Source organism: Diadema antillarum, unplaced genomic scaffold, assembly GCF_040938485.1.
Source record: "Diadema antillarum isolate AM-2024a unplaced genomic scaffold, OU_Dant_1.0 seq00000299_RagTag, whole genome shotgun sequence".
Lineage (NCBI taxonomy): Eukaryota > Metazoa > Echinodermata > Echinoidea > Diadematoida > Diadematidae > Diadema > Diadema antillarum.
In genome coordinates this window covers 79301-96397 of record NW_027271322.1, presented here as the reverse complement: position 1 = coordinate 96397, position 17097 = coordinate 79301, and the positions used below count along the sequence as shown (strand labels likewise).

The following is a 17097-nucleotide window of genomic DNA, read 5'->3' as shown; positions in this document are numbered from 1 at the left end:
ACCGATATTGCCAGGAAAACTCATGACGTCATCATATCATCATCTGAAAACAAAAAAGTGGAATTAATTTTTTTGAGGTACTGTTTCTGACATTCATTTGCTCGTATCTCTATTGTTTAAGCTTAATATTACCCCAAATTCAGATATGTTTTGCTTTGAACATTTGCCTTTCAAGTCCATGTCATGGTTTTAAAATTTGATGACGTCATCATACTTTAAATTGTGATTAAAAGTAAAGACACAAAATCGGACAAGTTTACGTGTTATGTCTATGGGAGGTGATTTTTTTAAAAACCAGGCATTGACTTGACAACGTTAAAGCACCTTTATCTCAGCTGATTTTGCTCCATTTCCTCTGAAACTTTAGTATGTTGTAGCTGAGACAATAAGCTGCAGTAATCATGCATTTTATTCTTTGAAATCTTCTTTTGCAGTTTAAAACTGAAAATGAAAATGGAATGTGGACAAAACGATTCCTCATGTATCTTTCACATACATAAGTTTACTTTCCCCATATTTTCTCGTCGAGACGTATGGCCGAGTGGATAAAGGCGACGTCTCAGAGACTTGAGGTTGCGGGTTCGAACCCCACAAGATCACGAAACAAAATACTTAGCTATTTTACTTTTTTTTCTTCAATTTTGTATTACATATTCGTCCATGTAGAAATCACGTTCGTATATAAACGCACCTATACACACACACAGACACACACACACGCCATATCCCTCTTTTTTGTGTGTTGGAGACCACATTGCTTCGACTGCAGCAAAATTTTCCAGGTTGACTTTGTCAAACCGATCATAGTATGTAATGACGACGACTGAGGTGTTGTACTTTGAACAATTGTCTTTCAAGACGATGTCATTGTTTTGTAATTTGATGACGTCATTACACTGAAAATTGTGATTAAAGGCAAGGTATCAAAACCAGCCGATTATAGGTTTGATGTCTGCGGGACGTATTTTTCCCAAGTTGCCAGAAATGGCATAGCGACCTCAGTCGTTATAAGGCCGCTTTTCCGTCTAGCAATGCAATAGATGTTCACACGGCCACGTTAGTTGAGTGGGCATTGACTTTACCCCTGTTACATCTATACATTGTTGTTGTTTTTTTTTTTGTCTTACCATTTCCGTGGATGACCCGTGGCCGAGTGGTTACAGAAACGGTTTCGCATGCACGCTCAATATAACTTCAAGGTGCCTATATCACATTCTTTTCTTGTCCATCACAGATGACCGTCATCTGATGACCACAAGCGTATCACCTAACTCGTCCTCAATGTGACGAGTTTTCATGTCTCGTTAAAGTTGCAATTTAATTAGCCGCAGCAATAACATACAGGTACCCATCCTGGATGCTAAAGTATGAGGTGAATGTTTTATGAACAATACGAACAATTGTGCATTACACTCTGTGCAGCCTCTTTCCATAGTGCAAGGGAGTGAAGGTTATACTATGTGCAAATAATTCACGGGGTCGAGTGCGTTAGTGGAGATGCAGTGCACTCTCAGTATTTACAATGACAGTGCAACATGCAGGAGTCCCACTAGAGTGCATGTTACACAACACTGTGAACACCCCCCCCCCCACAATGCAGTTGTGCCTTTTTCCTGCACCCTTTTTGCACTCCTGTGCATTAGCAAAAATGATAAGACACATGATTAATTTCAGTGCTTCTGATTGGCTACATTCTTAACCCATTTTATAAAACAAGTAACCCCAAACTTGGTGCTTCACCAAATGCTGGCATTCCAAGGGAATAGCACATTGATCCATTCAATCCTTGGGGGAAAATCTTGCTGCAGATTGTATTACATACCTCATTTCGAGAATCCTCTCATCTGATTGGTTAAAAGGGGAGTCATGAAAATAGCTGCGCCCTATTTTTGAGTTACTGTGACCGGGGCCTGGGCACAGTTAGTAAATAGGTTTGGAGACAGTCGCGACCCCGTACACAAAGATCGCTCATAATGCGTACGCACCAATGATACGACCGCCGCACTTTCGATCAGCGTGCTGTAAAAGAGACTAGCGAACTGGCTTGGAGACAGTCGCAACCCCGTACACTGTACACATAGATGATCACTCATGTACGCACGCACCAATGATACGACTGCCGCGCTGTTGATCAGCATTGATTACGAGTGCTGTAAAAGAGACTAGAATCTATATTTTCGGTATCTATATTTCGGAATCTATATTTTCGGTATATAAAACAAATAATGACTGCTTGATATTCGGGGCACAGTTAAAACTATGTAGGCCCTCGGTGATGTGAAAACCATAATCATGCCCTCAGCTTCGCTTCGGGCATGGTTACAGTTTTCACTTCACCTTGGGCCCATAATTTTAACTGTGCCCCTCATAGCAGTCATTATTTGTTTACTATCATCTTGTCATCACTCTGTGTAATAGCTCATCTCGATTTCGCTGCTCCAGAGACTCCAACTTAAATGCGTGCATGTTGCAATCATGTTGGGATTAGATTAAATGTAATCCGCTGCAACAAAAGGATCCTAAAGTCGCTGACGGCTGAGCTGAGAAAATCAAGTTTGAGGTCAGATCATCAAAATCGGTCAAAATAATTGGATTTCTGTTTTTGGCATAATTTTGTAGTGTAATGTATCATCTATCATCTGCCGAAATTTCGAAGCTAAATGATCAAAGGAAAGGCAAGAAAATAGTATTTTTCTGGGCCATGATTTTCCAACTTTCAACGGAACAGAAACGTGTCCAAAGATTTGGATTTAGCGCTGCAGCTAGACTCTGCCCCTAGCAACGAGGGAGCGATCTTATTGGTCAGTGCGTGGCATCCTGGTTACTGATTGGTCATGCGTAGACCACTGGCGCTAAGCCTGAATGAATATCGCGGAGGTTGCTAGGAGCATTCCTTCTATTGTCAAGCGGTAAAAACTGTCTTGCCTCCCCTCGATCATGATAGCATCGGAAGGAAAACTTTGAAGGGGGTTTTCTCGAAGAGCTGATTTCCTAAACCACTCAAAATGCGTAATTAAAATCATCAATATTTCCACAACCAAGTACTTTTATGAGTCATCTTATATATGAAATTAAAGTGGAAGAGTAAGGGAATAATGTCAAGTCACTTTCAGAAAATTGTCCTCCCCTGACTTTCGGATCTTTTTGTTGTAGCAGGTCACAAATATCTTCCTGTGCTGTTAAATTTTGTGAATAGCACCCAAGTAGTGATTCATGAAAATAAATACCTTGTAAAATATATGGTGTATATAGTAGTGAACAGTAAAAATTATAACAAAGAGATACAGCACTGAAACAAAAGAAATGTGGTTTCTGGGATTTTGTGAGTCACGGGTGGGACCAAGCAATTCAAATGGGATGGACGCACCTGCACAGTTCGATGGCGTCAAATCCCTTGGAGCTTCGATGGTCGATGATGATGACATCGTGCTGCTTCTCCAGGAAGCACTGCAATGCGTCGGGCTGGTTCCGCACGATGTTACACTTGTAGCCCCCTTTGTCTGCCGCCCACCAGAAGCCATCACTCTGGGCGTCCTCTTTGGCAAATACCAGCATGATCTGGAAGACAACAGGAGAGTGGTAACCTCTAGCATCGTCGAGGAACAGTGGCGAGGCAAGTTTGAGCAATCCTCTGCTAAAAGGGCACCAACAGGCAAGGATTTTGGTTTTGGTATATGATGAGGAATTCTCCAATCTACCAGTAAACCAACTCTTTAAAATTTTCATCTAAAAAATTCCTACTGACTCCACAAAATGACAACATTTGTGCTATCTTTCATTAGGTTGACACTGTGAGATATGTCACTTGACGCAATTCATTAGATGTAACATTCTAGAGCTATATTTCATTGGTCACTAAATGCTCCCAGTCAGAATCACTGCACTTGTTTGCATAATATATCAGCAGCTAGTCTATATCTTCTCATGCATGCTGCTGAGATCCATCGGAGAGGGGACATAGAGCTTGCACATAAAACAAACAAAAAACATACAAACAAATCATATTGTTGCTAGGCTAACATGACCCTGTATCTCAAATATTGGTGAAAATCACCTTTCAACGATCAGTTGTCAGGTAATCAGTCAAGTGATGTCCTATTCAAATCGTAGCTGTCTTACCCCAAATATGAAACCACCATGTCATATCACGAGAAAGGCAATCCCTTTTGTTACAGTGCCTAGGCTGCCATGTTTTTTTCACTTCCTGAACATTTGATATTTTTGAGATACGAGGTTTTGTCACCCAAACAGTGATATGTTGCCCTGAACAATGGTGTAGAATACGGAGAGTTTGTTACAATCAAGGAGGTATGTACTAGATGAGACATAATTCAACAAAATACAGCTACAAATGAAGCAATTATAAAATCTTCTAAAGGTTCCACTTCTTCCATTTTGATTCCTGGAGCAACTTCTATGGACCTCCTCTTACTACCACTGTAAACACCAATTGCTGGAACAAGCACAAGTTTATGAAAATCCTTACCCTTCCTACAATGCAAATAAAACAACCAAAAAAAAAAAAAAAAACATGCACACTGAAACGAATCGTAAATCATTCAATAAGTTGCTCATGTTATCAGTACGACATGCTCCAATTTGTTTGGTTTTTCTTGAGCAGCTATGAGCAGCTATAACGCATGGTGTAACCTTCCTGATTCACCTCCAGGTATGTTATGAATGGGAGTATTTAGGTGCAGTGAATACTGCCTTGATGAGAGCAGATGCACTCTATACCTGAACATACTTCCTTCTACCAGTAAATATGACGCATGATTTCCTTGACTTATCACAACAAGAGACCCGCGGGTCTAGCGCTCACCTGAGTATCGCAAGTTCACCTTTCACGCAGTCACTAATCTAAATTATTCACAGCTCTACCAAAATTTGACGAGGCATTCTCAAGTGGAAGATGAAAATGTACAATAAGGGCCCAATTTTTTCAAGATTCCTTAATTTGGGGGAATTGGGGCCCCCTGGGGCCCTCTGGGTGGGGCATGGTGCCCAGTTTGATAAATTGAGATCCTGACCACCTAGGGATGCTACCTGCCAAGTTTGACAAAAATCCATCATGAGGTTTTCAGGAAGAAGATGAAAATGTACAATTCAGGCCCCCATTTGGACCCTTCCAACCACCCCCCTCCCCCTACCCCCAAGAGGGGCACCCCTGGATCTCCTATGAACAAACTTGAAACTACAGTCATTAATGTACTCACTCATAGTATTATCTCAGCTCTATAACTTCTGATTCTAGAGAAGATTTTTAAAGATTCCTTCATTTGGGGGGTTTGGGCCCCCTGGGGGCCCCCTGGGCGGGGCATGGTGCCCATTTTAACAAATTGAGATCCTAACCCCCTAGGAATGCTACCTGCCAAGTTTGGTGAAAATGGGTCATGGGGTTCTCAAGAAGAAGATAAAAATTTACAATTTAGGCCCCATTAGGACCCCTCCTCACCCCCCCCCCCCCCCCCCCCCCCCCCGGTCCCAAGGGGGGCACCCCTGATTCTGCCATGAACAAACTTGAAACTACAGTCATCAATGTGCTAACTCATAGTATTAACCTAGCTCTATCACTTCTGGTTCTAGAGAAGAAGGTTTTTGCGGATTCCTTAATTTTGGGGGGTTTGGGCCCCCTGGGGGCCCCCTGGGTGGGTCATGGTGCCCATTTTAATAAATGGAGTTCCTAACCCCCTAGGGATGCTACCTGCCAAGTTTGGTGAAAATGGGTCATGGAGTTCTCAAGAAGAAGATGAAAATGTACAATTTAGGCCCCATTAGAACCCTTCCCCACCCCCCTCCCCTGGGTCCCAAGGGGGGCACCCCTGATTCTGCCATGAACAAACTTGAAACTACAGTCATCAATGTACTAACTCATAGTATTAACTTCGCTCTATCACTTCTGGTTCTAGAGAAGAAGATTTTTACAGATTCCTTAATTTTGGGGGGTTTGGGCCCCCCTGGGGGCCCCCTGGGTGGGGCATGGTGCCCATTTTAACAAATTGAGTTCCTAACCCCCTAGGGATGCTACCTGCCAAGTTTGATGAAAATCGGTCATGGGGTTTTCAAGAAGAAGATGAAAATGTAAAAAGTTTACGCACGACGCACGACGGACGACGCACGACGGACGACGGACGACGGACGACGCACGACGCACGACGCACGACGCACGACGCACGACGGACGCCGGACGAAGGGCGATCGCAATAGCTCACTTGAGCCTTTGGCTCAGGTGAGCTAAAAACTACAATCAAGTGTATTGCTATCAAACTCTTGATGAAAATTAAGTTTCAAGATGGTCATGTTTTATGTACACATGCATGGTAACTGCTAACTTTTGAGTGCATCTACATGGGGCTAAACTACCAGCTAATCATCAAAGTGTAAAACTGTTAGTTAATCTTGATTATGAAACATCGTGTGAATCTAACAATTGACTGGCACTTACCTGCATGGTTGGATGTGACAGCCTCATGGGGCCAAGGGATACCTGATTGGCTGACCCCTGCAAGATAGCGAGAAAAGAACAAAAAAAAAAATATGAAAAAAGGTGATCAAGACCAGTGATAACCTGGAAACCATACTGATGCTCACAAAGGCAAAGGGCTGCACTAGGACTGTTTACACCATATACTTTGCATGCATGATATTGTCACGAATCAGGACTTCAACAGACTGCTTTAAAATTTGTGAATGCTGTAAAAGTGGAAATTTTCGCAGTGCTGAAATTTTCCCACATTTCGTGCAATCAGAAACTAGCACGAAAATAAAAACATGCAAATATTTTTGCTTGCCTTATGTTCCAGTAGTTGATGTGTCTTGATTCTGAGAAATTGAAAAAAAATGCACAACTCTTCTTACCCTGCTGAGCGTGAAAATAACCCCTTCTACAGTAGTTAAACTTGCAATTGCAAGCCACAGTGACAGAATGAGAAGCAAGTATTTTATTTAAGCATTTTATTGCATCTCTCTCACATGAAATATTTTCTGTGAGTTATTAAATTTGTATTTATACCAGGTGACTTCAAGAAAAGAAAAACATCACTGCATAAATGGTTTGTACAGTATTATACAAATCACTGTGATATTTTCAGATTTTGCAAACAATAAAAATGTTCACATAAATTCCACATGTCCATCGCAGAATTTTCTACCCATAGCACTGCATTCTATCATTCTTAGGGTGCACATTCAGAAAATACAAAGAGTATCAATCGTTCTATCAAGATACTTCTGTGCAACATTTATCCTACATTTCATACAAACATAGTCATAGAAAATAAGGAATTGCACAGAAGTTTGCACATTTACACATTACAGCAATTAAAATCAAGGATCTATTTTTTTTCTTCTGAATTTTTTCATGTAAACACCAGACACTTTCAAGATGAGGGGCAGTCTAACCCAGCACAGCACATGTTCTTGGAATATGAGCTACTCTAAAACCAGAAATATTTGTGAATTTCACGAGGAGACAAGATTCGTAAAATTGAAATGCACGCAAAAAGTTCTTGTCTATACTACAGTATGGAATGCCAGTGGCAACTCTCTGAAAATTACATGCTGGGAAAAAAGCCATCAGCTCCATTTCGTGAAAATTTCATGACTCGAATATTTCTGGTTTTACGGTAGTATCACAGTATAGTTATTGACGAGAGGATGTTGACAAACTAAACATTTGAGATTCTGTATTTGCCTTTAAGCGCTGAACATTGACATGCACTTGTTCACTTGTGTGCAACACGTTGTTATAGATATAAATGGTAATATCACACGTGATGCAAGTCTGACTCAAGCAGGAGGAGTATCACTGTGTGTTTCTCCCGGATGTTTGTCTCAGGTGACCTCAGAAGGAATTCCCTGAACATCTTTGTCATGAAGAAAAAGATGACCATCCATTCCAAGATTAAACCAGCTGAAACGGACCTAACTGTAGGTGGCAAGAATGGGGTTGGCAGTTCCATTGTGACGGCATTTGTGCTTCCCACAATACATTTACACATGAACTGCTTTGGCATCAATGCTGCCAAATGACTTAACGAGCATCATTCAGTGGCCATGTTTGCATTATCAGTCTGTAAATGGCATGACCATCATCTCTTGCTTCCTTCTCACTTGGCAAGCTTCACTCCATCAGACATGCTTGACCGCATCACATTCAATATCTATGGGGGGGGGGGGGGGGAGGTGGCCAATGATACGGGGATTTCCCCCTGCCTTGTCCAGATTTTGTTTCAGTTTCTCCGCAGAGGTGGCTTTCAGTGGTCTTTCATACGGATCCAGATTTTATCTGCAAAATTTGGACTTGCTTCATGCATTACCAAACAAGCGAAAGAAAGCATGCATTATATCAAAATATACACCATATACTATAGGGTTAGGTTCTGTTGCCTATGGTGACTTGAAAAATTGACTGCAGATTATTTGCAATGAATGAGAACCGTCTCTGTACTATAGCCTTGGTTCAGGGCACATCCATTTGTTATCTCGATATATGACAGACCACTGGGGGATCATCAAGCAATCATTCTGTGATGAAGTCACTCTCTGTTGCACAGCTGCATTGTGAATTCAATGTGGCTTCAATAAGAAAGTGGATATGACTTTGGTATGATGACTGAATATGTTGCTACGTGACGACTGAATACCAGACTACTTCCTGGCTTGCAGTCAGTGGAGGAGAGGGGTTGGCCTGGGTCAAACCCACTGAAATTTCATCCCTTCCACTGAGCAGATCTCCAATAGGAGAGAAGAAAGGGATCAAGAAGGTCATGGGGAAAGACGTCATCAACGAAAAACCGTGAAAAAACAACAACATACCGTACATCAACACATAAGCAACAGGCGTCATAACTCGACAACTGATATGTTTTGAGCATGAGGAGGGCGAAATTGGTCCTGTAGATAAACAAATGGCTCAATCCAACCTGATGGCAGATTTTACATCAGGATGAACATACTTATCGGACAGCAATACATTATCACACCAGCATCATACTCATAGAGGTTGTGTATTTCTGTAGAGAATATTTCTTGATGAGGCATGCCTTTAAAAAAAGTAGGATTCAGTAAAGACTGAGGTTGGATGATGGCTGTGCGTCACCCTTACAAGAAAATCAGCTATTTAATATGCAACCTTATACACCTACAGGTCTTTCATCACATTCTCTTTTCTAAGTGTACAGTTTCAACACTATGATGGAGCCTGTCACTCACAATGAGCTCTCAATGGTCCCAGCAATAACAAAATCTGTCAGCACAATGCCGTCCACCATTTGGCATCACAGTTTCATGGCAATGCAGCTACCTAGTAAACTGTACTATGCTACTGAAGCAAAAACAGGGTGTCTAAAAGTTCTTGATAATCAGACTCATTCAAATCTTTGTATTTCATATGACTAAGGATTCATCATAATCTGTTTCAGTTTGGTAGCAAAATGGAAGAAAAATAAAGACTGTCTGAGAGAAAGAAAAAAAATATCTTAGCTACGTAAGAAGTGTCAGCAGTACAGGCGTGATGTGTATGTATTCCTATCAATGAAAGACTGTATCCCAGCTACTAATTGGGTTTACAAACAATGGCAAGCACTTATCAGATAACAGCTGATAGTTATACTAACTTCTCCTTTACCTGCACAGCAAATGTACAAAAACTGTTTCTGTCAGTGTTGCTTTGTTTTGTTTTCCCCAGTGTGTGTTTAAATGTGAAATTGACAGACACATAATGCATGTGAACTGCTCGATACAGATAAGCACCCTCTTATGTGTGTGTGTGTGTGTGTGTGTGTGTGTGTGTGTGTGTGTGAGTTGATGCCTTTGTTGTTGGTTTTTTTTTTAGCAGTTTACATTTGAATTAAGAGGTGATTGGATAGACACACTGAATAATTTCTTATGGTCTGAGTAAAGTCATATAAATTATCTATGAGAATATATTGAGATGTCTTAGTACAATGAGCACATTGACAACAACCTTTATCCTGCATTTGATTTTTAGTGCCAGTTCCAGTTTATTCAAATATGATTCATCAATCTGAATTGTACAATACAATGGGCCGAATGCATAAAACAAGCAATTGCTTGTAAGCAATTGCTTCAAGCAAAAGCACAAGCTTGTCTAGCAAAAGGTCTAGCTCAAGCAATTGCTTAAATCCATAACCTTTTGCTAGTGCTTATACCTTTTGCTTGTCACGCTACAAGCAATTGCTTGCGTTTTCAACAAAAGGGACGTCACGCCTGTGCGAACACAAGAACAAAGGCGAGTGTGGCAGCATGCATTTGAAAGGGCATGTGTGTGCAGAAACATTTCCTGACATAGCAGAAGAGCTATGAAATGACACTCATAAATGCACACACAGACACACACACACACACAACTATACACACACTCGTATTACTAGCTGATTCCCATCACTGCTTACAATAGCCCACATCTGCCAGATCGCACGTGGAGAGACGTCTCCTTGCTCTCCACCGAAGTGAGACATCCTACCTGTTTTTCATCAAATTTTGCGTGCTAACCACTGGACATTCCCGTTGTCGAAATGAAAAATTTCTTACTCTACTTAAGAGTAATTTCTTGTAGATTTATACCACTCCTTCACAAGTGTGGTCTTTCTTCCATGAATATGAAAATGATACTTAAAAGGGAATGTCCCAGATAAGCGAAAGCTCAAGCTCATTTTACAGAGCTTGGAAAATCGTAAGCAATTGCTAGCAAAAACTAGCAAAAGGTATGTTTTATGCATACGTTTTTAAGCAAATGCTTGGTCTCTAAGCAATTGCTTGCGGACAGCAAGCAATTGCTTGTGCTTGCTAGCAAATGCTTCTTCTCACAAGCAATTGCTTGTTTTTATGCATACGGATTCTAGTAAAAGGCTAGCACAAGCAATTGCTAGCATTTATGCATCCGGCCCAATGTAAGTCTTAACTGAAACAGGCACCACATTTATGTTCAATATTAAAGTAAGTTACCAGTATTTGCAATCTCTATTTGTACAACATCATATGAATTTGTTGTTCTTTTTTTTTTGTTCCTGTACACAGAGTGAAATACAGTGCATTCTTCAACTGCTCTGGAGAAATAGGCATTCACACTAGCATAGCAGCAAGTTCTTTCTTGTCTAAAACTACACCTTACACGTGTTCTGTCTTGGTAAATGATATATCTCCTATCCCATCACCATATACATACCTCTACAGTGTACATTAACATTCTGTGTATCATGCTCCCAATGTAGACTACTGATATACGGACTGGGCACTGAAAGGCATGGGGCACTAGAGTGTTGTATTGGACGAAATGAAGAACCCCAGGCCAAGTCAATTACTGGTATGACGAATACAATAAGAGGGTCTCCACTCCTGTAGTTGATATAAAGTCCACAATGTCAAGATCCCTGCCGAGCTCTGACCTTTTCAATAACCTCTCACTAGGTTGAGAAAAACCATGGTGGAAACCATGACAGACAGACAGACAGACAGACAGACAGACAGATAGACAGATTGCTGCATAATATAGCTTCAAACTGCCCAATGCAAGTCTGTACAATGTGGGCTATTTACAGGCCCTTTGCCAGAAAAAAAGACTGAATGCTCAATGTGTATCATTTACACTTGCATAGATCTTCTCTTCATAATTATCTGGTATTATCTGATACCTATGTTACACAGTATCAACAAAAAGATGCACTGGACATCATCGTGTCCATTTGGACAGAGATGTCCCGACTTTACAATGCAGCTTAATTTAGAGATTAATGTAACCTTTGTTGTTAATTAAATATAGAATTTGCCAAGTACTAGAGCATTTTTTAAGGGATTCCTAAACTCCAAGTCAAATGGCTTTCATACTTTCTATGTAATACAATGTACATAACTCAAGCACCCCTCCCCCCCCCCCCCCCCAAACCACCACTCTTTCAATCATGGCTGTTCTTTTCATGTACTGTTTTTTGAATGAAAAATTGTCACTTTTTGTTTTTGCTTTGTCTTCCATTTTTCCACAATGGCTGCTCATCAAATTTGTTAATCTTGTGATTTTATGAGATTGTGAAACAATGAAACATTTAATCAAAAAAAGCACACCCCCAATACACACACATATTTCCTCTTTTATTTATCTTGTTATTTTTTCCTTATTATTTGGGAGTGATCTATCTAATCCACTTTCTAAACCTAATCATTTTTTTTCTCTCTCCATCTACAGTATCTCCACTATCTATTTCTCTTTCTCTCCTATTCTCTCTTGAACAGATCACAACCGAGGAGCACCACCTCATTTCCTCACAGCAAAGTTTGCCGAAGGCGACGGCTGACGTACTGTAGTCATAAAAGCGCTTTGGCTTGGTCGTTTCCTCCGTAATGAGACGCTCCATTAGCTGGCCATATACGTTACATTGTGAGGCATGCGACCGTAACACCTATCGAGGATGGGGAAAGCGGCTGCCATTGACTTTAAATATACACATATTTCTTTGTATTTTGTCTATTAGTGAGAAAACACGTTCATTCAAATACTGTCGTTTGAAGAGATTTCAGTGATTACAAGATATAATGATGTCATCCACTCCCCAGTTCTCTGCAACTGACATACAGGTGTATCCTGTTACAGACATCTACACTGCACAGCTACAAATACAGTAAGTCTTCTGAGCAATATCTCTGAGAACTTACTGTATACACCATATATTTAGTGAATCTATTTTTTTGTGTGTGTGTGAATCGGGACTTTCTAACAATTTTGCGAGTGGTTAAATTCACGATCATGGAGTACCGGTACAGAAATGAACAGGGAAATGTACATATGTGTGCACATTGCATTCATGTTGAGTTCAGAGTTGATATTTTTGTGTGTTTTTAAATTCACACAGAGCACCCAGCTCACAAAATTGGCAAAAAAACAACAAACAAACCTGCAAAATGAATGGTGTATATATACAGAAATACCTAAGAGGACAATGGTGTCTGCACAAACTGTTAAAGCGAGACAAATGAATTTAGAAAGGTGATACTGACCATTTCAATTGAATACAGACTGCATCCTGTCAGCACAACATAATTGTCAGCTTAACCTTGCTTGAATGACATAAAGTCACACACATAAACTTCTAAACCATACAGGCTGACATTTACAATAACAACAAAGAAGAAAAACACAGCAAAGCTTTAAATCATCCTTTATCCACCTACTTAGAAACTGATTTCCGTGCAATTACAGAGCTACTAAGTCTCACGCATTCTGCGTGAGACTTAAGCATTTAGGGGCCATCTCACGATCTCACGCATGACACCCATTTTTCACACGCATCGGACGAAGTCTGCAACTTGGGCCCATTATAATGAGCATAGCTCAAAAGATTTAAATGATAGTTGCAATTGAAGGTATATTTCCCTTTTGTCTTTCAAAATAAGTAAAAAATAGTCACTTAAGTATGCACCTGATCGCACCATTAAGAGCTCAAAATTGAAAAAGCTCCCTACCGTGGGAGGCCACGGGGGGAAAAAAACCCTCCCACACCCTCGCTCGCGCGCACATTCGCATGCCGAGATGCCGAGTCATGAAAATCTCACTCATAAAATCTTTTTGAACTTGGCATCCCTGCAATTATGAGAAACCATATTGCAAGATTGTAAACATTAATGTGAGTATCCTGTCCATGATGTGATAGTTGCAATGTTACAATGACAATTGCAAATCCAGGTAAGAAGAATGAAAGTTGAATAATTATAAAAAAGAAAACAAAGAGAAAAGGAAATTGTATCATTGCAACCAAGGGTCTCATAACAACCTTGAATGTGTTAGCATTAGCTTTTACTATGACTACACCTTAAATTCTTCCTCTGAGCCACTAACAAAACTTTCGCCCAGTCTCATCAATCAACATTTATAAGCAATGACATAAACTACTCTGTACATAGCATGCTTCAATGTCTTTACTCTTTTGGAAACAATTTGTCAGGGACACGATAAGCAACAAACGATTTCAGTCACTGCACATCAAAACCCTGAAAATGAAAAAACATGAGCAAGAAAAGGTCCACACACAAAACCAGTGTAATACCGACTTGGCACTTGATGAAATTACATTTATGAGTAAGGAGCAGTGTGGGAAAAACTGTAGAATTAGACATTTGCAGAGTGGAAATGTTCACAAATTTCCCACAACTAAAAGCTAGCATGAAAATACAAGCATGGGAATATCTGTTTGCTATATATGCACCACTACGTAGTGTCTCGATTCCGTTGAATTAAAAACATGCTAAGTTCATCTCACTCGGCAGAGTGCAAAAATTTAATCACACAAAAATATCATCTTTTACAGCATCTGAGAATGCATGATTCTTAAAGGTATTGTTTATCTAAAAAATGTTTGAGTTTTCATATTTGATGCATACATGTGTAGGTCAGTTGTATCGCAAAACACCCTGCCAAATAAAAATTTCACGATAGAGCCTTAATACTAGAGATATCACTATTTTTCTAAATAAACCGTAACTGTAGACGGTTTATTGTAGAAACATTTCTATTATAACTATTGTTCACATTTTGTTTATTTAACAATATTTTACTTAACATTGATTCTACTGATTAACATTATTACATCAATGGTTGTCTCTATCCCTAACTCACATTTTAAAACTATTTTGAAGCACTAAAGCTGGGTTTTTGTTTCATCTACAAGTGGTAAATAATGCCTTTAAGATACAAGCTCAGTAGAGACATTCTATATTATGCTAGTGGTGTGTGCTGAAAACTATTTTGATACATACAATGTATCTACAGTATATGGCTTCAATCCTGGTCTCCAGCTATTTTTGGTATTTGCTTCAGCACTTCATTCAAGATAGGTTAGCATATTCTGTAATAGAAATTTAAATTGATGAGTATACACGCATTGTATGGTCCAGGGTATATGTTGGGTGTATTGCACACTATATGGACTCACATAGTACACCGCATGTAGTTCTTTATATAAGCCTTATATTTTGTGGTGTTTTTATTTTAACAAATCTTATAAGTCAACTGATGTTCACAAAATTAACATTCATAAAAATATTGCTTAACACACACTAAACACTATCAATATGTTGCATATATGGTCGCCAAGGTGGGAAATCATTAGCTTTTCTCTTGAAGACAGATTTAATTCTTTCTCATTCTGTAGTATCCATGTGGTTCTCAATCACACAATCAAACCACTCACAAAATTCTCTCACAATATCCAATTCTTACAAAAAAAAAATGTACGCTCATGGAACACTATGCCATTACATACGGTGTAATAAAGTAAAATGTACCATGAAATGACAACAAGAAATTTACCTCCCTTTCATCCACCTGTCATTATTACTTATTACTCCATTGTCCACATGAATTCATTATGTCAATCCCTTTGTGCAGCTGATTTCGCGCTCTCTCTCTCTCCCTGGGACCTCACAATCAATGTCCAATTAGACATGGTGTTTGAAGAATTAGTGCGGTGTTTGCCCTCGGCAGCCCGATCAATACATTGAGTTTACAATAATTGTCGGAGACATATGTCATTCACAAAGAAACACATGCCTCACGAGACTGACTGCGATAATGCAATTGATGGATGTCGCCACGGCAACAGAAATTCTAGCAATCTCACACCAACCTCAGTGGCACACTGATGAAATAACCAGCACCCTGCTAATTGGAAAGAGAAACAGCCTCAGCACAGAAAAACACAATGCATGACAATAGCAACATCCCTAGCCAATACTGCAAAGTAGGGCGCACAAACAGAAGCTCCTATTCATTTCGAGGGACTGAAAAACAACACAAAAATCTCAGTCTGTTAGGACCTCTGTGCACTGTCCAGCATTATTAGCATTGATTCTCATATCAGGGTCACTCACTTGTACCAGTCGTGATGTGGGCAAAGTACAATATTAGCACTTCTTATCATAGTGTATAGTTATCACCTTAAAACATATATACCAAGCAACTGCAGGTATACTGAATTCAGAATTTCAATCCTCCAGGAGCATGATTTTGAAGACAGATCAGAAATGATCATTTCATGACCCTCAGAACGACTGTTTTCTCCTCTTGAACTGCATATTAAAAAAAATACAAAATCAAAATCCAGACAACTGCATGCTTGTACTTTGCATGGACTGCCATTTAAGTTTAAACACGAATAGTTGATAATGCATATTAGAAACATTTAAAGCAGCAACATATCGAGCCAGTAATCAGTTCGACGTACATTCAGATGTTGCCCAACCAGAGATCTTCATATAATGTAGAAGAATAACAAGTATCAAGTCTAGACTTTATGTACCCAGGTAGCTTTACTTTTTAATTAACTTTGCATTGTTTCTCTCACTTGGGTTTGATACTAAACCTTTCACATGAAGTTTTGCTAAGTACTACATGTACAAAGGTCTGCTCTGGGACCTTGTTTTACACAAGGTCTACAAGAAGACAGCAAATTATGTTAGATGCTTACGATACGCTGAGCTCATCAGCTCCAAGCCAATGATATTAAACTTAATTGTGCATCAAATGAATGTATCAGCATTATGTCATTAAAGGTAATGAGTCATAATCTATTTCTTTTTCAGTGGGGGGGGGGGGGGGGGGAGGGAGGACAAAAGAAAAAACACAGGCCTACTACTGTAAAGATACTTTCACGGCATGAAATTTTTGCAACTTGGAGCCAACTGCCTTTTTCGCAGTGTATGAAATTTTTACGAATTGCCACTGGCATTCAATGCATATAATGTAGACAAGAACTTTTGAGTGCATTTTAATTTTGTGAATCTTGGCTCTTGTGAAATTCGCAAAATGAAACTTTTGAGTGCATTTTAATTTTGTGAATTTTGGCTCTCATGAAATTTGCGAAATGAAACTGCAAATGAACATTTCTAATTTTTACAGATCATATCATAACTCAATTGCCTTTAGTCATAATACAGCAAGATCACCAGTGTCTCTCAGAAAGTTTGATACAACTTCAGTTTGATATAATTTTCGAGAACTTGTCAATTCTTTACAAAATGTCTAAAAGTTAACACTTTCTAAAATAATCCTATCAATAATGTCATCTTGAAATAAAATTCAGTGGACAT

General features: G+C 39.5%; 1 protein-coding gene across 1 annotated transcript in view; it reads right to left on the bottom strand.

Moving 5' to 3' along the window:
* The window catches only part of LOC139730239 (high affinity cAMP-specific and IBMX-insensitive 3',5'-cyclic phosphodiesterase 8B-like), a 101065-nt gene that overhangs the window by 76379 nt on the left and 7589 nt on the right, over positions 1–17097 (bottom strand). The window contains exons 2-3 of the mRNA XM_071641125.1: positions 6446–6502; positions 3368–3558 (exon numbers count right to left, since the gene is read on the bottom strand). Coding sequence (XP_071497226.1) covers positions 3368–3558; positions 6446–6502 — 248 coding nt within the window. The remainder of the gene's footprint in view (positions 1–3367; positions 3559–6445; positions 6503–17097) is intronic.